This window comes from Gorilla gorilla, chromosome 1, assembly GCF_029281585.2.
Source record: "Gorilla gorilla gorilla isolate KB3781 chromosome 1, NHGRI_mGorGor1-v2.1_pri, whole genome shotgun sequence".
Classification (NCBI taxonomy): Eukaryota; Metazoa; Chordata; class Mammalia; order Primates; family Hominidae; genus Gorilla; species Gorilla gorilla.
In genome coordinates, this window is record NC_073224.2 from 24,915,835 (window position 1) to 24,941,929 (window position 26,095).

Here is a 26,095-nt window from a genome sequence, read left to right on the forward strand (position 1 = left end):
TGGCGCATGCCTGTAATCCCAGCTACTTGGGAGGCTGAGGCAGGAGAATCACTTGAACCCAGGAGGTTGAGGTTGCAGTGAGCCGAGATTGCGCCATTGCACTCCAGCCTGGGCAACAAGAACAAAAACTCCATCTCAAAAAAAAAAAAAAGTGAGATGTTTAGGCCAGTGAAGTTGGAGAGTTCCTTGAAACAGGAGGGTGAGGTTTCAATGGGACATGCCTGTTAACCCAGTCCTAGTGATTTAGTTGCCAAATATAAAGAAATACTAGGACTTATTCCTGTGTAGGCACATCTTTAGTCTCATCTATAGAATTCCTCAGTTCTCTTAAACCAGATGCCACTAGAGACATTTCAGGCCACAATCTCTCCCTTGAGATGCTTTGGTATGTTGGCTTCTAAATAGATTGGCTTCCCTCATTTAATCATAACTCACTTGAAATAAAACATGAGCCATTAGTCTAGAACTAGTTGAAACTTTCCACTCCGATCTATTCCTGTAGTAATTCACTGGTTTTGAAGATAATTTATATTCAACTCAGCCAAGAACCACTTTATTTTTCACTTAAAATCACCTCTACCCTCCCACATCTGCTAGCTCAGAGTTTTGCTGGAGTGGAAGGCAATTTGATTCAGGCTTTCTCTTTCTCAGTCTATGTATTTTAATTTATTTGGTTTAAGAAATGTGAACATTTGGCATGGGAGTAATCATTTCCAACTGTTTGCCCTCTAGCTTTGTGATTTTTTTAAATAAGTAAAAAATATAGTGAGCCAGGTTTTCCTTTTTTTTTTTTTTTTTTTTTTTTTAAGAGACAAGGTCTCACCCAGGCTGGAGTGCAGTGGCGGTGATGCAATCATAGCTCACTATAGCTTTAATCTCCTGGGCTCAAGCGATCCTCCTGCCTCTGCTTCCTGAGTAGCTGGGAATACAGGTGCATGTCACCACATCCAGCTAATTAAAAAAAAAATTTTTTTTTTTAGAGACAGGTTCTTGCTATGTTGCCCAGGCTGGTCTTGAATTCCTGGACTCAGGCGACTCTCCCACCTCAGCCTCCCAGAGTGCTGGGATTACAGGTACACGCCACCATGCCTGGCATGCTTTTCCCTTTCTTTAAGTGAAAAAGCAGCAGCTCATGTTTGTAATCCCAGCGCTTTGGGAGGCTGAGGTGGGAGCATCACTTGAGCCCAGGAGTTCAAGACCAGCCGTGACAACAGAGCAAGATCCCATCTCTACAAAATAAAAAAATCAGCTGGGCATGGTGGTGCGCACCTGTATTCCCAGCTACTTGGAATGCCGAGGTGAGAGACTCGCTTGAGCCTAGGAGGTTGAAGCTGCAGTGAGCTGTGATTGCACTCCTGCTCTCCAGCCTGGGTGACAGAGCAAGACCCTGTCTCAAAAAAAAGAGAAGAAAGAAAAGGATGAAAGGAAGGGAGGGAGGGAAAGAGAGAGAGAAAGGAAGAAACGAAGGAAGGGAAAGAGAAAGACAGGTAGGGAAAGAGAGAGAGAGAGAGGAAGGAAGGAGGGAGGGAAGGAGGAAGAAAGGAAGGAAGGAATCGATGGTATCGGGAGATAAATTTAAACAATGCTTTACCCCTTGCTTCTGTCCCCTCACAGTAGGAGGTGTCAGGCACTGTTGTGTTGGCTGCCTTGAAGACTCGCCTCATCCCTGCATTTGCTGACGAGCAGCACTGATCCTTCTGGTCCCACAAGCAATGTGGTCTTCCCAGATGCTGGGTCACACTGATTGTTTTATTTCTTTGGGTCATTTCTGTCATCATGTCAGGATGAGCTATTGACCCTGGCCCTATGGTTTAGGTTAAAAAGAAGTAGTATTGGGGGCAGTGTACAAAACTCTGTTTCTGTGGAAACATACTTTTTTGATACAGTTTATTCTGGCCCCCTTTGAAAACTCTCTCGCCACACCTCCAGATCGCTCCCTTTCTACCACAGCTGCAGGCATAGAGGGAAAAAAACTTGTTTTGCAAGATGGTTTTGCATTATAAAAGTGATAACAAGGATATTAGGAAAAAAATTATACAATAGAAAAAGACATTTTGTGAATATAGACATGTGGAAAGAAAGCAAGCAAGTCCACTGAACTTTCCCTCCTCCCAACATAAACCCCCCTCCAGCCCTAAGGAAATACAATGATGTATTCCATTATAGGTTTTTATACAGATTTCCCAAGACAAAGTTGATGTCTATATTGCATTTCCAATTTTGCATCCTGACTTTTTAACTTGATGTTAGGTCACACATATTTTTCCATATTGTTTTAAATCTCCCAACACAGCCTCCTTTCCTAAGATAATAACAGGCTTTTGTTTAGTAGACTAAACAAAGCCTCCTAAAGGCTCTGAGAATAGGATTTGATGGATAAAAATCAAGAAGGAGGAAGGTTCCAGGCAGAAAAGTCAGCTCGCAGAAAGTCAGCTCGCAGAAAGACAGGAGGTGGAGACATCTGGACATGTTTAAAACATGGAGTTGACCAGCTTGATTAGCATGTAGCCTGTCCATAGATTGAGCTGCCTCTTGAGTGCTGGGTTCTGGAAGATGCGGGGTGGGGCTTTAGGGCAAAGATGAATTAGGAAACTACATGAGTTCTGGTCAGAGGCATGAGACTGCGTGAGGCTGGCACAGGAGGCATGGATAGAGTGGGAATGAAGAATCTACTGACCTTGACAATGGATTATATAGGGGGTGGATGCAATCAAAGAAGAACATTACAGTTAGAGTCTATGACAAGCTATGGCACCTTTAACAGAAATAGGAACACTTAGAGGCGTGCTAGAAGAGGGACACTGGGGCTGGGTGCGGTGGCATGCACTTGTAGTTCTAGCTACTCAGGAGGCTGAAGTGGGAGAATCGCTTGAGCCCAGGAGTTCAAGGCTGCAGTGAGCTAGGATTGCATCACTGTACTCCAGCCTGGGTGACAGAGCAAGACCCCAACTCAGAAAAAAAGGACATTGGGAATTGAGTTTGGGACATGCTGGCTTGAGGGGGCAGGGCCTCCGAATGGCAGGCTGTTAGGGAAATGAGTCTGGAACTCAGATCAGAGGCATGAGACAAAAGATGTTTGAACTCGGTCATACAAAAGTTATGATTGAAGCTACAGAAACAAGCATATTTTCTGAGGAAGAGTGTAGGCCAGGTGCAGTGGCTCTCAGCTGTAATCCCAGCACTTTGGGAGGCCGAGACGGGAGGATCACTTGAGGTCAGGAGTTCGAGGCTGCAGTGAGCCATGATTGGGCCACTGCATTCCAACCTGGGTGACACAGAGAGATGCTGTCTCTTAAAAAATACAGAAAATAATAAGAGAAAACAAATTTTCTACTTATTAAGTGGAAGTGGGTGATCATCAAGGTCTTCATCCTCATTGTGTTCATGCTGAGTAAGTGGAGGAGGAGAGGGGAGAGGAAGGTCTTGCTGTGTCAAGGGTGGCAGTGGAGGAAAATCCGTACATAAGTGGCCCTGCACAGTTCAAACCTGTATTGCTCAAGGGTCAACTGTATTTCAAACAGCACCCACGAGGAATCATCTGGAAAATGTAAGTGGCCAGACAGTGCATTCCCCAGAGGCTGCTGCATGGAATGTGTGTACACGTGGGTTCTGGAGGGTTCTGGATGTTTCCATCTAGTGCTCTTCACAAAAGCACAGAGGATAAAACAATAAAAGCAGGGCTTTTGAGAATCTGGAATACAGATTTTTTGGTAACTCCCAAGTGGCCCTGCCTTTGTCTCTCTCCACAGCTCCTTTGGCCCATACCCCCCTCCCCTGATTCCCCCATCACTGTGAGAACATGGGGCAGAGCACATGAAAACCATAATACCTCCCTGTAAGCCAGGCGCTGCCCTCAAAGCTCCACAGGCATTATTTCCCTGGCCCACTCCATGGCCCCAAGAGACTGACACGGAACACCTCCAGCTCTAGAGAGGAGGAAGCAGCGGGGCTTGCTTGGTTAGGTGACTGGCTGAAGGTCGCATGCAAATTTCAGTTTCCTGATTCTGACCTACACCAAGGGCTTTACAACAGGTTTCAGGAAGAGAAGAAACACTCCCACGTTGAATGCACAGTGTTCCATAGTGCAAGATGATCCTGACCGTGGAAACATGAAAACATGAGGCAAAGAGTGTGTCATAGAATTGAAGGATAGGCACTTAGTGGGAGCCCGGCATGGCATTTTGAGGCTGGGGATGTGGGAGGGTGGGGCTGCCCCTCTCATGCCCACAGTCTGGTGGGGAAGAGGTTGGAGGTGCGCAGGGAACAGCAGGGCCTGTGACATGAGAGAGTGAGGGGCCTTGCTCAGCGATCAGGGCCTGGAAAAGAATCTGTCCATGGCAAATCATTAACGTTTCTGTTTGAAAAGCTCTGAGTGTATCATGACACATGAGGTCGAATCCCTAAGACTTCACAGTGCTCTCCATCATCACACAGCTCTTGGGGGGCGGGGGGCACTGTTCCCATCCCACTGCAGCCATGCTGGGGTGGCGGGTCCCCTCCTGCATGTCCGACTCCCTCATCTCTCCAATGCAAGTACTTTGTCCCTCCTCCAGGGCACACACGTTCCTTACCGTGGCACCTTCCTGCCCCCTGAGCTGCTTAGGGGCCCGGGCCGCCTCGTCTTCATCCCACTCTCTCAGCATGAGCCTGATGAGCAGCCAGCCCCCAGCACAGGGCTGTGCAGGGAGAAGCCTGCAGTCCTTTCCGCCTCCCCAGAAAATTGTTTAATTCCCCTATGATGGGTCGTTTTCCCACTAGCCAGGGGAAGATCTAGCAGCTACTGCGCTTAGAGCATTCATAGGAAATAAAAGGGCAGCCATTGATAGCTGACTTCATGCTTTTTGGACTGACTCCTTCCTTCTTCCCTCCCTCCCTCTTAAACCTTCTTCATGGAGACCCTGCCACCTACAGTGTGGATGGAGAGAGTGGAAATGGAGAGTCTCATTTTCCACGGGACTTTCTGTCTAGGGAGACGCAGGCATTGATCAGATGGTCGCCCGTCTGTTTTGTTATAAACTGTGATAAGTCTGTGAAGTTAAAATACGAGGGACCAGGAGAGCAGATGTCAGAGAAACCTGACTGCCTGTGTACTCATGGTGTGTGTGCGTGTGAGGAGGTACAGGGAGGGTCAGGGGTGTGTTTGCTGCAGTGCTGTTTGAGCTAAGATCTAGAGGATGAGCAGGAGCCGGGTAGACAAAGTTCTTTGGTAGAACTGGGTTCTGAAAGTTATGTGAGAGATTTTGCCAGTGGGTAAATTATTAATTACAAGACATAAAATGCCATTCAGATTAGCCTGAGTAAGTGGGGGGTTGTTATGTCACACTGGAATCTGAGGGCAGGAAATAAAACTGCAGCTGGGCATGGACCTGGGTGGGCTGGAACCAAGGTCTCTTTGGGCCATATCCCCTGCCCCTCTCTGTCTCTTTTTCTCTGTCTGCCTCTCTCTCTCTACCCCCTCCCTCTCCCTACCCACCAACTCATCATCAGTGGCATGTCTAGAGCTGGGACTAGAATCCCAGTTTCCGTGTCCTAGTCTTTCCATAGATTTTACACAGGTCACTTAGGAAGTGTGTAGCTCTGAGAAACTACAGGTTAAAAATGGCCAGTGAAGTAGAGTTTTGCATCTGTTGATCCTTGGGTAGTTGCTGTGGCAGTTTTTTGTTTTTGTTTTTGTTTTTTTTGAGACTTGAGTCTTGCTCTGTGCCCCAGGCTGGAGTGCAGTGGCGCGATCTCGGCTCACTGCAACCTCCACCTCCCGGTTCAAGTGATTCTCCTGCCTCAGCCTCCCAAGTAGCTGGGATTACAAGTGCGTGCCACCACACCCAGCTAATTTTTGTATCTTTAGTAGAGACGGGGTTTCACCATGTTGGCCAGGCTGGTCTTGAACTCCTGACCTCAAGCAATCCACCTGCCTTGGCCTCCCAAAGGACTGGGATTACAGGGGTGAGCCACTACACCCGGCCTGTGGCAGATTTTTAATCACATTAGTGAGTGCTCTCTGGACTCCACGTCAATAATGACTTTTGGGGGTAAAATGCATTATACAAATTCATTATCTCACCTAATCCTCACAAAAGACCTATATATAAGGTAGGTATTATGTAGTCTTATTTTCAAGTGATGGAACCAAGGCTCAAAGAGGTTGCATTTTGTCTAAGTTAATTCTAACAATGTGGAGTTGTCAGAATGCCTGTAAAACGCCATCCCGAGCTGTGCTCTCCACTCTTTGCTGTGAGTAGGGAGCGCTCAGCGAGTGTCCACGCCAGCCAACGAGCATGAGCTCTCAGTCCTCACAACATCCCACAGATGGGGAAAGTGGGGTTCAGAGAGGTAAAGGACCATCCAGAGGCATAATTTGGGGTCAGTTTGTAATTTGAATCTGGGAATGTCTATTGCCAAATTCCAAGCTCTTAAATGTCACCTTTGGTGTGTCTGCTTCTAGCAGTTCACCAAAACACATCTCAGTTTCCTTCTAGACTGACCTGGGATGTGCAGCTGACAAGTTGCTCTCATGCCTTCCAGGTTGCCCCTCTACCTGGCCTCCCTCTTCATCAGCCTTGTTTTCCTGTTGGTGAATTTAACCTGTGCTGTGCTGGTAAAGACGGGAAATTGGGAGAGGAAGGTTATCGTCTCTGTGCGAGTGGCCATTAATGACACGCTCTTCGTGCTGTGTGCCGTCTCTCTCTCCATCTGTCTCTACAAAATCTCTAAGATGTCCTTAGCCAACATTTACTTGGAGTCCAAGGTAGGTGGAAATGTGGTCAAGATCCCTCCCATGAAACGTGTTCTAAAAAGAGTTTCCTGGTTTGCAAAAGTACATTTTGATGAATTTTAGACTTGATTTTGCCTTGACTTTCTCCACTTTATTGTCTCCCACACAGGGGCTACTTGAGGTTTTTTTTTTTTTTTGAGATGGAGTCTCACTCTGTCTCCCAGGCTTGAGTGCAGTGGGGTGATCTCAGCTCACTGCAAGCTCCGCCTCCCAGGTTCACGCCATTCTCCTGCCTCAGCCTCCTTAGTAGCTGGGACTATAGGCGCCCGCCACTACGCCTGGCTAATTTTTTGTATTTTTAGTAGAGATGGGGTTTCACTGTGTTAGCCAGGATGGTCTTGATCTCCTGACCTTGTGATCCACCCGCCTCGGCCTCCCAAAGTACTGGGATTACAGGTGTGAGCCACCGCGCCTGCACTACTCAAGGCTTTTAACAACAGAACTGTGGTTTTTAATAGGAAGGGTTGAATCATAGGTTGTCAGAATACCACTGAGCTCACCCCTATGGCACACAAGCTAACAAAGCACTACTGGCAAAAGAAAATAATATCTTAGGTTTAGTTAATGACTGTCTAATACAGTACTCAAAAGTCAGTTTTAGTTTTTTGGTCATGTTAACTATCCATTTTGAGCCAGGGGTCTTTTAACTGTCTTTGGAAATTGATAGCTTCATAACGTGGGGCACAAATCACTGATTTCCAGGTAATTCCAAGTCCAAAGTCACATTAGGGCTCCTGTATTCCCGGCCTCAAAGATTCCGGACAGAGCCATCCTGAGCTCTGCCCCAGCCATTGTCCCTCTGAGATTGTTTACTTGCCTCCTTGAGCCAGAGGCCCTGGCCCCGGGCTCACCTGCTGCGTGTAGAAGCCAAGAAGATCCTCTTGGAGCTGAGCAGTGGCCATCAGAGATTTAGCAAATAAGCCATCTGACTTTCTTGCTCGTACACTCTAGGCCACGGGAAAATGGTGCATATTTTAACCCCGTTAAAGGCATCTCCAAACCAAGTCCCAGGGTCCATATGAAGACACTTGAAATTGTAGGAAGAAGGAGTGTGAAAAGGACTCTGATGGAAGACCCAACAAGATCACAGTGCTCTGAGATCCCAAAGGGCTTTACCAGACTGATAGTAGGTGGGGGCTGGGGAAGGGGCTGGTGTCTTGGACCTGGAGTGTCCCATACCTTCTGCTCCCTCTTTTCCAGGGCTCCTCCGTGTGTCAAGTGACTGCCATCGGTGTCACCGTGATACTGCTTTACACCTCTCGGGCCTGCTACAACCTGTTCATCCTGTCATTTTCTCAGAACAAGAGCGTCCATTCCTTTGATTATGACTGGTACAATGTATCAGACCAGGTCAGTGGGGGCGCTGAGGAGGTGTCACCTGACCAGGGACTCTTGGTATCCTCGAGGCATTGGTTCCAGGACCCCAGAAAATACCAAAATCTGGATGCTCAAGTCCCTGATATAAAATGGTGTAGTATCTGCGTATAACCTACACGCATCCTTCTGTATACTTTAAAGTAATCTCTAGATGACTTACAGTACCAAATACAACACAAATGCTATGTAAACAGTTATTATACTACATTGTTTGAAAATTTCTATTTTTAATTGTTATTAGTATTTTTTATTTTCAAATATTTTTGATCCGTGGATGGTTGAGTCTGCAGATGTGGAACCCGCTGATATGGAGGGCCGACTGTGTTTGCATTTCAGTGGTTCACATGGGAGAGAAATCCATGGTCCTTGTTTTTGCTGGTGAATGACTGAGTGACCTTGAGAGGTCACTTCCCTGTGTGGCATCTGAACTCATCTGTCAGATGGGATCACAGCACCTGCCTTGTTCCCTTTCACATGTCTTTTGAGAAAACCAGGAGATTACATATATGTGTGTATGTATCCACATACATGTGTACACACATACTTTTCACTCCATTCTCCCTCTTAGGGCTTTTATTAAGCAGTACTTAATTTTTTTTTTTTTTTTTTTTTTTTGAGACGGAGTTTCGCTCTTGTTGCCCAGGCTGGTGCAATGGCGCGACCTGCCTCCCAGGTTCAAGCAATTCTCCTGCGTCAGCCTCCAGAGTAGCTGGGATAACAGGCACCCACTACCATACCTGGCTAATTTTTTGTATTTTTAGTAGAGATGGGGTTTCACCATGTTGGCCAGGCTGGTCTCGAACTCCTACCTCAGGTGATCCACCTGCCTCGGCCTCCCAAAGTGCTAGGATTACAGGCGTAAGCCACCGCGCCAGCCAGTACTTAATTTTTTTAACGTGCTTCCATATAAATGTAAGATGATATTATTAAAGGGTGACATTTGCAGATATTAAGCAAATTGTATTCCGATTTTAGAAAATACATAGGACTATGAAGTTATGAGAATGTTTTTGTTTTTTTTGTCATCATCCTCGGAGTGAATTTTTTTCAATGGAGCACATACACAGCATTTGAGAAAATCTAGACAAAAGTGACTGAGGATATTAAAGTTTTATAAAAGCTCATGGCACTAGTTGTCGCAATATGATACTCTTTTTAAAAATACATTCTATAAACGTATAAGTTACGAGTCATAAAGCAAATGAACAAAGGTAGTGAAATGTCGTCTGCCATCCATGCTCACAAAAACTCAAAGCAACAATGAGAATGAACCACCATTCACTCATTTGACAAACAGCATTTTTTTTTTTCCTTATTTTGGGGACCGTGCAAAGTTCCAGGGATACAAAACCGAACAGACTCATTCCCTGCTCTTTGGGAGCTTTATGGTCCACTAAGGAAAAGAGACACACAGATTAGCCATTAACAATAAAGAAATGTAACTTCTCTATTATACATTTATTAGATTGATTGGCAAAGGTTCCTTAGCTTTTCTTGGAAAAGTATTGAATACCTAACCATCTATAAATCTTCTAACATCTCAATATTGCTCAAACCCTGAGCTGGATTTAGACAGTGGAAGAAAGAATAAAATGATCATGATAAGCTAAACCTATGAGGACAAGGTAAAATTGTGTTATAATTGGAAAGGATTAAAACCACATCTCTGAACCCAAACCAACACCACAAACACAGGATGGCAGAAAGCTGGGCAAGGCACTGCTAAGGGTGTGCACTATTTTGAGGAAATCAAGTATATGAAAATCTAAACTTTAAACAATGATTAATTAGAGACAATCATAATACACAAAGGATTTGATTTTGTACTGTAGTAAAATATACGTAATATTTGCTATTTTAACCTTTTTTTTTTTTTTTTTTTGAGACGGAGTCTCTCTCTGTCACCAGGCTGGAGTGCAGCGGCACAATCTCGGCTCACTGCAACCTCCGCCTCCCGGGTTCAAGCGATTCTTCTGCCTCAGCCTCCTGAGTAGCTGGGAATACAGGCAAGCGCCACCATGCCGGCTAATTTTTTTGTATTTTTAGTAGAGACAGGTTTCATCATATTGGCCAGGCTGGTCTTGAACTCCTGACCTCATGATCCACCCACCTCGGCTTCCCAAAGTGCTGGGATTATAGGCGTGAGCCACCGTTGGCTGGCCCTATTTTAACCATTTTCAAGTGTACAGTTCACTGGTATTAAGTACATTCAGTGTTGTGCAGCCATCATCACCATCCATCTCTAGAATTTTTTCATCTTCCTAAACTGAAACTCTGTATCCATTAAATAACAAAGATTTGGTTTTAACAAAGTTACTTCAGTTTTTCTTTCAATTAAGAATGCATGGGTGCTCTGCCTATAAATTCTATATATGGAGGAGTAGCCATTCTTTCTTTACTTTCCTAATCTTGCTTTCACTTAAAAACAACAAAAAAAATTTATGGGTGGGTGCAGTGGCCTGTAATCCCAGCATTTTGGGAGGATCACTTGAGGCCAGAAGTTTGAGACCAGCCCTGGCAACATAGCAAGACCTCATCTCTACAAAAAATAAAAAATTAAAATTAAAAAATTACCCAGGCATGTTGGTGCACACCTGTAGTCCTAGCTGCTTGGAGGGATCACTTGAGCCCAGGAGCTGAAGGCTGCAGTGAGCTGTGATCGCACCACTGCACTCCATCCTGGGTGACAGAGCAAGACCCTGTCTCAAACAAACAAACAAAAAATATATATATAAAATTTATAATTGCAGTGGATTTAAAATATGACAATCTTTAAAATTCTTCTATTTTTATGGGATATTTATGGTTATCTAGATGTGTGTTGCCACCACAATAATCTAGGAGCAAGCAAAACAAATGACCACAGTTGTATAACTTACTTGTGCGGAATCAAAAAAGAACACATGTTGGAGATGTGATATAGAGGAAGTAAGAGAGTGATCTTTCTGAAAGAAGCATGCGTAGTTTTGGTCACCATGCTTTAAGTATGATGTTATAGAGAAGGCAAAAGGGTTAAGTTTAGGTGTTTGGGCCTTTACGATTGCCCAAACCCAACCATGTGCTTTCCTCACGAACCTTCTGTCTGTTCTGAAGAGAGAACACTGCTCCACCAAGCTCTCTGGCCATCTCACTGGGCCTCATACCAAACACCTTAGGCTCTGTGGATTGTTTTTCTAGACAAGCTAGCCTACAGTACGCTTTAAGGGTAAACAACAGGATATGGTTTATGTGAAGAAACATTTGAAAGTTGACCTCTTTATCCTAGGGATGAGACTAAGGAATAATAGTTGTATGCTGCTCTCAAGAATTTAGGAGGAGGCAACATAACCTTCTCACTATTCAATTGTTGAAGAAAATCAGCTTAGATTTAAGTGAGAGTGTTAATTTGGACTTAAGAGTTTTGGGGGCATGAAATATTAAAACATCAGAGGTTAGAAGTTTCTGTCTTTGAATATTTTGAAGAAGAAGATAATCATTTATCCCATATGGTTTAAATAATCCCTATCTGAGGTCTAGACCATTACTATTATCTGATTTCAATGTGCATATTTTAGGAGAACGTACTATACTATATTTTAATACTTTAAATAGAAGTATTAATGTAGTATATTCGGTAGTACATTCTAAAATATAGGGGAATGAATTGTACTATACTATTAGAATTATTCTCTGTTCACATTAGAAAGAGTCAATCAAATTTATTTCCTCTTCCCTTGGTCTGATGACTCTCCCTGTCTGTTTCTAACAGGCAGATTTGAAGAATCAGCTGGGAGATGCTGGATACGTATTATTTGGAGTGGTGTTATTTGTTTGGGAACTCTTACCTACCACCTTAGTCGTTTATTTCTTCCGAGTTAGAAATCCTACAAAGGACCTTGTAAGTAAACCATTTTATATTTGTAAGAAAATGTCTCCTAATTCTGATCATGGAACCTTCAATTAGAACTTTTTCTTCACTTTTCAGAAGACAGCCTCTTCCTTTTGTGGTGGTATGAAAAGTTTCCTTGACTATTTTATTGAGACATTCATTTCCCTTATCTTTTGAGGGAAAATGGTTTTTCAGCTTAGTTTTATTTTACAAAAGAAATGAAACTATTATAAGTTGCATCTTAAGGCCTGGGGAAAGTGATTAACTATTTCTTTTAATGCAACATTGCCTCATTAGTATTTGAGACTTGGACTTGCTGTGAACCAAGTATAGAAGCTTCTCTCATAGCAAAGGAAAATAGAGAACAGAGAAACAGAAATAGGAAATAGAGAACACTCATAGGAAATAGTATGCCGGATGGCGACTAGGGAATGGGAGGATAGGGCAATAAGAAACATTATTGTAAGGAATGCTAAACCTGCTCCCCTAGTTTGGTCACATTGCTGTTCAACCAACTTTATATGAATGTCTTTATGGGACAGGACAGAAAATGCAAAACCAAGTAGCGTGAGAAACCACCTGGGAGCCTTGTTCCGTAAATTATTCCAGCCACACAAACTAGTGGTAGCTTTTTGACTTACTGATCTATGAAACCCATAGAAAAGTACAGTGAGTGGATTTGGGGCAATGTGAGCAAAGAGCGGGTGGTGAAGAAGGCATAGATAAGTAATGTCCTCCAATAATTCACAGTTCTTATTTCATACCCAGATGACTGACCTGTTTTTTTATCTTGTTTTTGGAAGCTGCCGGGCTTCAAACCAAGCATTCTGGTTCCAGAGTCAATGGTGTTTTTTTTTGTTTGTTTGCTTTTTGTTTTTTTTTTTCTTTTGAGATGAAGTCTTGCTCTGTCACCCAAGCTGGAGTGTAGTGGCGCGATCTCAGCTCACTGCAACCTCCGCCTCCTGGGTTTAAGCGATTCTCCTGCCTCAGCCTCCCAAGTAGCTGGGAATACAGATGCCCGCCACCATGCCTGGGTAATTTTTGTATTTTTAGTAGAGACAGGGTTTTGCTATGTTGGCCAGGCTGGTCTCGAACTCCTGACCTCAGGTGATCCAACTGCCTCAGCCTCCCAAAGTGCTGGGATTACAGGCGTGGGCCACCGCACCCGTCTGAGTACATGGTTTTAATCCCTGTGCTACACTGTAGCTTTCTCTGGCATCATAAGGTTTTGAGAAGAAATTATATTCTTAATATAGATGACCTAATAGTCCTATCTATAACTTCTGTAATTACATGGGAAAAAAGTCTAATACTCTTGGGGGGAAATCTATAACTCAAACCCTTCAACTTTAAAGGAATACGCTGCAGGTGGGGCATTTCTTAAAAATGTCATCTAACATTTGTATCCATAATTCATTTGGTACAAACAGGTCTCTAAACTTGGCATGATTAGAGCCAAACTTCAGAGTCTAGGTAACGAGATACTCAAAGTGCGGCTCTTTACCATCTGTATCCGAATCCCTCAGGGCGCTTGGTGTAAAGATTCTTAGGTCATGTTGGAGACCCAGACCAGAATCTCTGGGGTAGCTTCTGGGAATGTACATTTTTAATAAGCACTCCAAGTGATCTGAATGAACTGTAAAGTTTGAGAATCTCTGTCCTTATCCTTTTCTTTTTTGAGACAGGGTCTTGCTCTGTCACCCAGGCTGGAGTGCAGTGGCACGATCACAGCTCACCTCAGCCTTGACCTCCTGGGCTTAAGCGATTCTCTTGCCTTAGTCTCGCATGTAGCTGGGATTACTTGCATGAGCCGTGTTGCCCAGGCTGGTCTCAAACTCCTGGCTGTTTTTTGTCTTTTAAAAACAGCTTTATTGAGATGTAACTCACTTACATAATTCAACCATTTCATGTGTATAATTCAGTGGTTTGGGGGATATTCACATATGTGCAACCATCACCACAGCCAATTTTAGAACACTTTCATCATCTCAAAAGGAAACCCCATACTATCATCTGTCATTCCCCATTTCCTTTCTGTCCCTGCCCTACCCCCGGGCATAAGCCACTATAATCTCCTGTGTCTATAGATTTCCCTAGTCTCGACTTTCATATGAATGGAATCATATGGCATGTGGGTTTTTTGACTGGCTTCTTTCACTTAGCAGAATGTTTTTTCAAGATTCGTCTATGTTGTAACATATATTTGTACTTAATTCTTTTTTATTGCCAAATAAATATTTCATTGTATGGATAGACCACATTTTGCTTACCCATTCATCCATTGATGGACATCACTGTTTTTTTATTATTATACTATATATTATTTATAATATATATAATATATATTATATATAATATAAATAATATATATTATATATATTATATATTATTTATTATATATAATATAAATAACATATAATATATATTATTATATATAATATAAATAACATATATTATATATAATATAAATAACATATAATATATATTATTATATATAATATAAATAACATATAATATATATTATATATAATATACATAACATATAATATATATTATATATAATATACATAACATATAATATATATTATATATAATATACATAACATATAATATATATTATATATAATATACATAACATATAATATATATTATATATAATATACATAACATATATATTATTATATATAATATAAATAACATATATAATTATATATAATATAAATAACATATATTATTATATATAATATAAATAACATATAATATATATTATATATAATACAAATAACATTATATATTATATAATATAAATAACATATTATATATTATATAATATAAATAATATATAATATATATTATATATAATATAAATAATATATATAATAATATAAATAATATATATTATATATATTATATAATATATATTATTAAGTTCTGGGGTACATGTGCAGAATGTGTAGTTTTGTTACATAGGTATACATGAGCTGTGGTGGTTTGCTGCACCCATCAACCCATCACCTACATTAGGTATTTCTCCTAATGCTCTCCCTCCCCTACCTCCCCACCCCCCCACAGGCTCCAGTGTGTGATGTTCCCCTCCCTGTGTCCATGTGTTCTCATTGTTCAATTCCCACTTATGAGTGAGAACATGCGGTGTTTGGTTTTCTGTTCTTGTGTCAGCTTGCTGAGAATGATGGTTTCCAGCTTCATCCATGTCCCTGCAAAGGACACGAACTCATCCCTTTTTATGGCTGCATAGTATTCCATGGTATGTATGTGCCACATTTTCTTTATCCAGTCTATCATTGATGGACATTTGGGTTGGTTCCAAGTCTTTGCTCTTGTGAATAGTGCCGCAATAAACATACGTGTGCATGTACATGTGCATGTGTCTTTATAGTAGAATGATTTATAATCCTTTGCGTATATACCCAGTAGTGGCATTGCTGGGTCAAATGGTATTTCTAGTTCTAGATCCTTGAGGAATTGCCACACTGTCTTCCACAATGGTTGAACTAATTTACACTACCACCAACAGTGTAAAAGCGTTCCTGTTTCTCCATGTCCTCTCCAGCATCTGTTGTTTCCTGACTTTTTAATGATCGCCATTCTAACTGCTGTGAGATGGTATCTCATTGTAGTTTTGATTTGCATTTCTCTAATGACCAGTGATGAGCATATTTTTCATGTTTATTGGCTGCACTTCTTTTGAGAAGTGTCTGTTCATATCCTTTGCCCACTTTTTGATGGGGTTGTTTTTTTCCTGTAAATTTAAGTTCTTTGTAGATTCTGGATATTAGCCCTTTGTCAGATGGATAGATTGCAAAAATTTTCTCCCATTCTGTAGGTTGCCTGTTTACTCTGATGATAGTTTCTTTTGCTGTGCAGAAGCTCTTTAATTTAATTAGATCCCATTTGTCAATTTTGGCTTTTGTTGCCATTGCTTTTGGTGTTTTAGAATGAAGTCTTTGCCCATGCCTATGTCCTGAATGGTATTGCCTAGGTTTTCTTCTAGGATTTTTATGGTTTTAGGTCTTACGTTTAAGTCTTTAATCCATCTTGAGTTAACTTTTGTATAAGGTGTAAGGAAGGGGTCCAGTTTCAGTTTTCTGCATATGGCTACCCAGTTTTCCCAACACCATTTATTAAATAGGAAATCTTTCCCCATTGCTTGTTTGTGTCAGGTTTGTCAAAGATCAGATGGTTGTACATGTGTGGTATTATTTCTGAGGCCTCTGTTCTGTTCCATTGGTCTATATATCTGTTTTGGTACCAGTACCATGCTGTTTTGGTTACTGTAGCCTTGTAGCATAGTTTGAAATCAGGTAGCATAATGCCTCCAGCTTTGTTCTTTTTGCTTAGGATTGTCTCGGCTATGTGGGCTCTTCTTTGGTTCCATATGAAGTTTAAAGTAGTTTTTTCCAATTCTGTGAAGAAAGTCAGTGGTAGCTTGATGGGGATAGCATTGAATCTGTAAATTACTTTGGGCAGTATGGCCATTTTCACAATATTGATTCTTCCTATCCATGAGCATGGAATGTTTTTCCATTTGTTTGTGTCCTCTCTTATTTCCTTGAGCAGTGGTTTGTAGTTCTCCTTGGAGAGGTCCTTCATATCCCTCGTAAGTTGTATTCCTAGGTATTTTCTTCTTTTAGTAGCAGTTGTGAATGGGAGTTCACTCATGATTTGGCTCTCTGTTATTGGTGTGTAGGAATGCTTGTGATTTTTGCACATTGATTTTGTATCCTGAGACTTTGCTGAAGTTGTTTATCAGCTTAAGGAGATTTTGGGCTGAGACAATGGGGTTTTCTAAATATATAATCATGTCATCTGCAAAAAGAGACAATTGACTTCCTCTTTTCCTATTTGAATATGCTTTATTTCTTTCTCTTGGCTGATTGCCCTGGCCAGAACTTCCAATACTATGTTGAATAGGAGTGGTGAGAGAGGGCATCCTTGCCTTGTGCGGGTTTTCAAAGGGAATGCTTCCTGTTTTTGCCCATTCAGTATGGTATTGGCTGTGGGTTTGTCATAAATAGCTATTATTTTGAGATACATTCCATCGATACCTAGTTTATGGAGAGTTTTTACCATGAACGGGTGTTGAATTTTGTCGAAGGTCTTTTCTGCATCTATTGAGATCATCATGTAGTTTTTGTCATTGGTTCTGTTTATGTGATGGATTACGTTTATTGATTTGTGTATGTCGAACCGGCCTTCTATCCCAGATATGAAGCTGACTTGATCGTCGTGGATAAGCTTTTTAATGTGCTGCTGGATTCGGTTTGCCAGTATTTTATTGAGGATTTTCACATTGATGTTCATCAGAGATATTGGTCTGAAATTTTCTTTTTGTTGTTGTGTCTCTGCCAGGTTTTGGTATTAGGATGATGCTGGCCTCATAAAATGAGTCAGGGAGGATTCCCTCTTTTTCTATTGTTTAGAATAGTTTCAGAAGGAATGGTACCAGCTCCTCTTTGTACCTCTGGTAGAGTTTGGCTGTGAATCTTTCTGGTCCTGGACTTTTTTTGGTTGGTAGGTTATTAATTACTGCCTCAATTTCAGAACTTGTTATTGGTCTATTCAGGGATTCTCCTTCTCCTGGTTTAGACTTGGGAGGGTGTATGTGTCCAGGAATTTATCCATTTCCTCTAGATCTTCTAGTTTATTTGCATAGATGTGTTTATAGTATTCTTTGATGGTAGTTTGTATTTCTGTGGGATTGGTGGTGATATCCCCTTTATCATTTTTTACTGCGTCTATTTGATTCTTCTCTCTTTTCTTCTTTATTAGTCTGGCTAGCAGTTTATCCATTTTGTTGATCTTTTCAAAAAAACCAGCTCCTGGATTCATCGATTTTTTTTGAAGGGTTTTTCGTGTCTCCATCTCCTTCAGCTCTGCTCTGATCTTAGTTATTTCTTCTGCTAGCTTTTGAATTTGCTTGCTCTTGCTTCCCAAGTTCTTTTAATTGTGATGTTAGGGTGTCAATTTTAGATCTTTCCTGCTTTCTTTTGTGGGCATTTTGTGCTGTAAATTTCCCTCTACACACTGCTTTAAATGTGTCCCAGAGATTCTGGTACATTATGTCTTTTTCTCATTGGTTTCAAAGAAGATCTTTATTTCTGCCTTAATTTTCTTACTTACCCAGTAGTCATTCAGGAGCAGGTTATTCAGTTTCCATTGGTTGTGCAGTTTTGAGTGAGTTTCTTAATCCTGAGTTCTAATTTGATTGCACTGTGGTCTGAGAGACTGTTATGATTTCTGTTCTTTTGCATTTGCTGAGGAGTGTTTTACTTCCAATTATGTGGTCAATTTTAGAATAAATGAGATGACGTGCTGAGAAGAATGTATACTCTGTTAATTTGGGGTGGAGAGTTCTGTAGATGTCTGCTAGGTCCGCTTGGTCTAGAGCTGAGTTCAAGTCCCTGAATATCCATGTTAATTTTATGTCTCATTTATCTGTCTAATATTGACAGTGGGTTGTTAAAGTCTCCCATTATTGTTGTGTGGGGGTCTAAGTGTCTTTGTAGGTCTGTAAGAACTTGCTTTATGAATCTGGGTGCTCCTGTATTGGGTGCATATATATTTAGGATAGTTAGCTGTTCTTGTTGCATTGATCCCTTTACTATTATGTAATGGCCTTTTTTTTTTGTCTCTTTTGATCTTTGTTGGTTTAAAGTCTGTTTTATCAGAGATTAGGATTGCAACTCCTGCTTCTTCTTTTTTTTTTTGCTTTCCATTTGCTTGGTAAATATTCCTCCGTCCCTTTATTTTGAGCCTATGTGTGTCTTTTCACGTGAGATGGGTCTCCTGAATACAGCATAGTGATGGGTCTTGACTCTTTATCCAATTTGCCAGTCTGTGTCTTTTAATGGGGGCATTTAGCCCATTTACATTTAAGGTTAATATTGTTATGTGTGAATTTGATCCTGACATTATGATGTTAGCTGATTATTTTGCCCATTAGTTGATGCAGCTTCTTTATAGTGTTGACGGGCTTTACAATTTGGTATGTTTTTGCAGTGGCTGGTACTGGTTGTGTTCCTTTCCATATTTAGTGCTTCCTTCAGAGGTCTTGTAAGGCAGGCCTGGTGGTGACAAAGTCTCTCAGCATTTGCTTGTCTATAATGGATTTTATTTCTCCTTTACTTATGAAGCTTAGTTTGGCTGGATATGAAATTCTGGGTTGAAAATTATTTTCTTTAAGAATGTTGAATATTGGCCCCCACTCTCTTTTGGCTTGTAGGGTTTCTGCAGAGACAGCTGCTCTTAGTCTGATGGGCTTCCCTTTGTGGGTAACCCGACCTTTCTGTCTGGCTGCCCTTAACATTTTTTCCTTCATTTCAACCTAGGTGAATCTGACGATTATGTGTCTGACGATTATGTCTTGCTCTTCTTGAGGAGTATCTTTGTGGTGTTCTCTGTATTTCCTGAATTTGAATGTTGGCCTGTCTTGCTAGGTTGGAGAAGTTCTCCTGGATAATATCCTGAAGAGTGTTTTCCAACTTGGTTCCATTCTCCCCATCACTTTCGGGTACACCAATCAAACGTAGATTTGGTCTTTTCACATAGTTCCATATTTCTTGGAGGCTTTGTTCATTCCTTTTTATTCTTTTTTCTCTAATCTTGTCTTCTTGCTTTGTATCATTAAGTTGATCTTCAATCTCATATTCTTTCTTCCACTTGATCGATTTGGCTCTTGATACTTGTGTATGCTTCACGAAGTTCTTGTGCTGTGTTTTTCAGCTCCATCAGGTCATTTATATTCTTCTCTAAAGTGGTTATTCTAGTTAGCAATTCATCTAACCTTTTTTCAAGGTTCTTAGCTTCCTTGCATTGGGTTAGAACATGCTTCTTTAGCTCGGAGGAGTTTATTATTACCCACCTTCTGAAGCCTACTTCTGTCAGTTCATCAAACTCATTCTCTGTCCAGTTTTGGTCCCTTGCTGGTGAGGAGTTGTGATCCTTTGGAGGAGAAGTGGCATTCTGGTTTTTGGAATTTTCAGCATTTTTGTGCTGGTTTCTCCCCATCTTTGTGGATTAATTTACCTTTGGTCTTTGATGTTGGTGACCTTCGGATGGGGTCTCTGAATGGACATGCTCTTCCTTTCTGTTTGTTAGTTTTCCTTCTGACAGTCAGGCCCCTCTGCTGCAGGTCTGCTGGAGTTTGCTGGAGGTCCACTCCAGACCCTGTTTGCCTGGGTATCACCAGCGGAGGCTGCAGAACGGCAAAGATTGCTGCCTGTTCTTTCCTCTGGAAGCTTTGTCCCAGAGGGGCACCTGCCAGATGCCAGCCAGAGCTCTCCTGTATGAGGTGTCTGTCAGCCCCTACTGGGAGGTATCTCCCAGTCAGGATACATGGGGGTCATCGACCCACTGAAGGAGGCAGTCTGACCTTTAGCAGAGCCTGAACGCTGTGCTGAGAGATCTCCTTCTCTCTTCAGAGCCATCAGGCAGGCACATTTAAGTCTGCTGAAGCTGTGCCCACAGCTGCCCCTTCCCCCAAGTGCTCTGTCCCAGGGAGATGGGGGTTTTATCTATAAGTCCCTGACTGGGGCTGCTGCCTTTTTTTCAGAGATGCCCTGCCCAGAGAGGAGAAATCTGGCAGTCTGGCCACAGTGGCCTTGCTGAGCTGCCATGGGCTCTGCCCAGTTCGAACTTCCCAGCGGCTTTGTTTACACTGTGAGGGTAAAACCACCTACTCAAGCCTCAGCAATGGCGGATGTCCCTCCCCACACCAAGCTTGAGTGTCCCAGGTCGACCTCAGACTGCTGCTGTGCTGGCAGCGAGGATTTCAAACCAGTGGATCTTAGTTTGCTGGGCTCCATTGGGGTGGGACCTACCGAGCTAGACTACTTGGCTCCCTGGCTTCAGCCCCCTTTCCAGGGGAGTGAATGGTTCTGTCTCACTGGCGTTCCAGGTGTCACTGGGGTATGGGGGAAAAAAAACAAAACAAAAAAAAACCTCCTGCAGCTAGTTCAGTGTCTGCCCAAATGGCTGCCCAGTTTTGTGCTTGAAACCTAGGGCCCTGGAGAGGTAGGCACCAGAGGGAATCTCCTGGTCTGCGGGTTGTGAAGACTGTCGGAAAAGTGCAGTATCTGGGCCGAAGTGCACAGTTCCTCAGGTTCAGTCCCTCATGGCTTCCCTTGGGTAGGGGAGAAAATTCCCTGACTCCTTCCACTTCTCGGTCGAGGCGACACCCCACCCTGCTTCGGCTCACCCTCCGTGAGCTGCACCCACCGTCCAAGCAGTCCCAGTGAGAAGAACCAGGTACCTCAGTTGGAAATGCAGAAATCGCCCGCCTTCTAAGTGTTGATCTCGCTGGGAGCTGCAGACTGGAGCTGTTCCTATTCGGCCATCTAATAGGTGATATGTTTTTATCCCTGTATGACATCACTGTTTTGTTTTTTTTTTAATTTTAATTTTAATTTTAATTTAATTTTATTTTTTTAATTGATCATCCTTGGGTGTTTCTCGCAGAGGGGGATTTGGCAGGGTCATAGGACAGTAGTGGAGGGAAGGTCAGCAGACAAACAAGTGAACAAAGGTCTCTGGTTTTCCTAGGCGGAGTGTTTGTGTCCCTGGGTACTTGAGATTAGGGAGTGGTGATGACTCTTAACGAGCATGCTGCCTTCAAGCATCTGTTTAACAAAGCACATCTTGCACCGCCCTTAATCCGTTTAACCCTGAGTGGACACGGCACATGTTTCAGAGAGCACAGGGTTGGGGGTAAGGTCATAAATCAACAGGATCCCAAGGCAGAAGGATTTTTCTTAGTACAGAACAAAATGAAAAGTCTCCCATATCTACTTCTTTCTACACAGACACAGCAACCTTCCGATTTCTCAATCTTTTCCCCACCTTGCCCCCTTTTCTATTCCACAAAACCGCCATTGTCATCATGGCCCGTTCTCAATGAGCTGTTGGGTACACCTCCTAGACGGGGTGGTGGCCGGGCAGAGGGGATCCTCACTTCCCAGTGGGGGCGGCCGGGCAGAGGCGCCCCTCACCTCCCGGACGGGGCGGCTGGCTGGGCAGGGGGCTGAGCCCCCCACCTCCCTCCCGGTCGGGGCTGCTGGCCGGGGGAGGGGCTGACCCCCCACCTCCCTCCCGGACGGGGCGGCTGGCCGGGCAGGGGGCTGACCCCCCCACCTCCCTCCCGGACGGGGCAGCTGGCCGGGCAGAGGGGCTCCTCACTTCCCAGTAGGGGCGGCCGGGCAGAGGCGCCCCTCACCTCCCGGACGGGGCAGCTGGCCTGGTGGGGGGCTGACCCCCCACCTCCCTCCCGGTCGGGGTGGCTGGCCGGGCAGAGGGGCTCCTCACTTCCCAGTAGGGGCGGCCGGGCAGAGGCGCCCCTCACCTCCCAGATGGGGCGGCTGGCCGGGTGGGGGGCTGACCCCCCCCACCTCCCTCCCGGGCGGGGCGGCTGGCCTGGCGGGGGCTGACCCCCACCTCTCTCCCAGATGGGGTGGCTGCCGGGCGGAGATGCTCCTCACCTCCCAGATGGGGTCGCGGCCGGGCCGAGGCGCTCCTCATTTCTCAGACGGGGCGGCCGGGCAGAGACGCTCTTCACCTCCCAGACGGGGTTGCGGCCGGGCAGAGGCGCTCCCCACATCTCAGACGATGGGCGGCCGGGCAGAGACGCTCCTCACTTCCTAGATGGGATGGCGGCCGGGATGTATAGGGCAGTGAGGCACAGCTCTCAGTCAGCCATGTGATCATAGGGGTCAACAACTGATACTCTATGGTGTGTATTTTTTATTTGTTTTCAACTTACAATGAGTTTATCAGAATGTAACCTCATCATAATTTGAGAAGCATCTGTATTTGCCCCTGAAAACTTGCCCCTATATTTTTTTCTAAGAGTTTTGTAGTTTTTGTTCTTACATTTGGTCTTTAATACATTTTGAGTTATTTTTTGTATATGGTGTGAGATAAGGATCCAACTTCATTCTTTTGCACGTGGCTCATAGGTATTCTTAAACTATTAAAAAGAGTAAATTTTAAGGCAATCCACCTTGTGTTAGTTCCACTTTGCTCCTTATGTTTGGCTACAATTAGTCTCAGCAAAGCAGGAATTCACATTTAGGTAGCCGTCATGTGGCCACCTCTGTTCATGTTCTATTCACTTTTAAGTAGGTCACTGATGTTAAGTACAATGATGTCAAAACATATGCCTGATTTGGTGTACCATATAATCTAGTTCTGATCTTGTTTAGGCTTTCCTGACAAAGACAACTTTACTTTTTAGAAGCTGCTGGCAGAAAAGGCTTTTCAAACCCCAACAGTCATCCCAGGGCAGCTGTGATATTGAAAACTGGCAGTGACCTCTAGGGTGTACCTGAGACCAGTCATTGGAAATTTTTTGAGAGGTAAACTCAGTTTGGGGGCAGAAACAGGATGAAATGATTATAGAGGCAGGAGATGGAAATGGGATGAGAAATCCTCCCCAAATGATTTCACCATTGTTATGACTGCTGTCATGATTTATATCCAAATTGAACTATCTACTTTATTCTGGCTAATTTGGGCATCATCTAGCTTTTAAAAATTTTTTTGTGGGTACATAGATAATAGGTGTGTATATTTATGGGGTACGTGAGATGTTTTGATACAGGCGTGATGATTATTTCACATCATGGAGAATGGTGTCTCCATCCCAAGCATTTATCCTTTGTTTTACAAACAATCCAATCACACTCTTTTAGTTATTTTAAAATGTACAGTTATTATTGACTATATAGTCCACCCTGTTGTTAGTGCTATCAAATAGTAAGTCTTATTCATTCACTCAAATTCTTTTTTTTCCCCCCCATTAACCATACTCTCCCCCCGCCACTACCCTTCCCAGCCTCTGGCAACCATCCTTCTCCTCTCTGTGTCCATGAGTTCAATTGTTTGAGTTTAGATCCCACAAATAAGTGAGAACATGCGATGTTTGTCTTTCTGTGTCTGGCTTATTTCACTTAACATAATCATCTCCAGTTCATCCATGTTGTTCCAAATTACTGGATTTCATTCTGTTTTATGGCTGAATGGTACTCCATTCTGTATATGTTCCACATTTTCTTTATCCATTCATCTGCTGATGAACACTTAGGTTGCTTCCAAATCTTAGCTATTGTGAACAGTGCTGCAACAAACACAGGAGCACAGATATCTCTTCAGTATCCTGATTTCCCTTCTTTTGGGTAGATACCAGCAGTGGGATTGCTGGATCATGTGGTAGCTCAATTTTTATTTTTGAGGAATTGCCAAACTGTTCTCCATAGTGCTTGTACTAATATACATTCCCACCAACAGTGTTCAAGGGTTCCCTTTTCTCCACATCCTTGCCAGCGTTTGTTACTGCCTTTTAGATATAAGCCATTATAACTGCAGTGAGGTAATATCTCACTGTAGTTTTGATTTGCATTTCTCTGATGATCATTGATGAACACTTTTTGATATGCCTGTTTGCCATTTGTATGTCGCCTTTTGAGAAATGTCTGTTCAAATCTTTTGCCCATTTTTAATTTTGATTACTACACCTTTTCCTATATATTCTGGTTGTTAATCCCTTGTCAGATGGGTAGTTTGCAAATATTTTCTCCCATTCCGTGGGTTGTCTCGACTTCATTCTTTTACTGTGCAAAAGCTTTTAACTTGATATGATCCTATTTTTCCATTTTGCTTTGGTTGCTTGTGCTTGTAGGATATTGCTCATGAATTCATTTATTTTTATTTTTATGTATTTTTGAGATGGAGTCTTGCTCTGTTGCCCAGGCTGGAGTACAGTAGCATGATCTTGGCTTACTGCAATCTCTGCTTTCTGGGTTCAAGTGATTCTCCTGCGTCAGCCTCCCAAATAGCTGGGACTACAGGCATGAGCTGCCACACCCAGCTAATTTTTGTATTTTTCGTATAGATGGGTCTTCACCATGTTGGCCAGGCTGGTCTCGAACTCCTGACCTCAAGTCATCCACCTGCCTCAGCCTCCCACAGTGCTGGGATTACAGGCATGAGCCGCTGTGCGTGGCCAAGAATTATTATTATTTTTTAATTTTAGTCTTAATTTCAAAAGTTTTTGGGGAATAGGTAGTGTTTGGTCACATGGAAAAGTTGTTTAGTGGTGACTGCTGAGATTTTAGTGCACCCATTACCTTAGCATTGTACACTGTACCCAATGTGTAGTCTTTTATCCCTCACCCTCTTCCACCCTTCCCCCAGGTCCCCAATTCCATTATATCGCTCTTATCCCTTTGCATCCTCATAGCTCAGCTCCTGCTTATAAGTGAGAACATATGATGTTTGGTTTTCCATTCCTGAGAGTTATTTCACTTAGAATAATGGTCTCCAACTCCATTCAGGTTGTTGTGGATGCTATTTCATTCCTTTTTATGGCTGAGTAGTATTCCATGGTATATATATACCATTTTTCTTTATCCGCTAGTTGGTTGATGGGCATTTAGGCTGGTTCCATATTTTTGTATTTTGGGAACTGTGGATTGTGTGGCTATAAACATGCCTGCACAAGTGTCTTTTTCATATAATGACTCCTTTACCTCTGGGTAGATACCCAGTAAGTGGGATTCCCACCAGCAGTATAAAAGTGTTCTTTTTTACTACATCCATGCCAACATCTGTTATTTTTTTAATTTCTGAATTATGGTCATTCTTGCAGGAGTAAGGTATGGGGCATCTCATTGTGGTTTTGGTTTGCATTCCTCTGAGAATTAGTGATGTTGAGGATTTTTTCATGTTTCTTGGCCATTTGGATATCTTCTTTTGAGAATTGTCTATTCATGTCCTTAGCCCACTTTTGGATGGGATTAGTTGTTTTTTTTTCTTGCTGATATGTTTGAGTTCTTGAAGATTTTGGATATTAGTCCATTGCTGGATGCATAGTCTGTGAATATTTTCTCCTACTCTATGACTTGTCTGTTTACTCTGCTGATTATTTCCTTTGCTGTACAGAAGACTTTTTGTTTAATTAGGTCCCATGTATTTATCTTAGTTTTTGTTTTATTTGCTTTTGGATTCTTGGTCATGATCTCTTTGCCTAAGACAATGTCTAGAAGAGTTTTTTCTGATGTTATCTT

The 26,095-nt window shown here is 42.6% G+C and overlaps 1 protein-coding gene across 3 annotated transcripts in view; it reads left to right on the forward strand.

Annotated features, from left to right (window-relative positions):
* GPR137B (G protein-coupled receptor 137B) overlaps positions 1-26,095 on the forward strand; it is a 69,463-nt gene that overhangs the window by 29,765 nt on the left and 13,603 nt on the right. For 2 of the 3 annotated variants that reach the window (XM_019032025.4, XM_004028636.5), the window contains exons 3-5: positions 6,523-6,745; positions 7,973-8,122; positions 11,898-12,026. In XM_019032025.4, the coding sequence (XP_018887570.3) occupies positions 6,523-6,745; positions 7,973-8,122; positions 11,898-12,026 (502 nt within the window). Of the gene's footprint in view, positions 1-6,522; positions 6,746-7,972; positions 8,123-11,897; positions 12,027-15,194; positions 15,339-26,095 lie in introns of those variants that run through there. The other variant, XM_055372552.2, reaches the window with a different exon arrangement.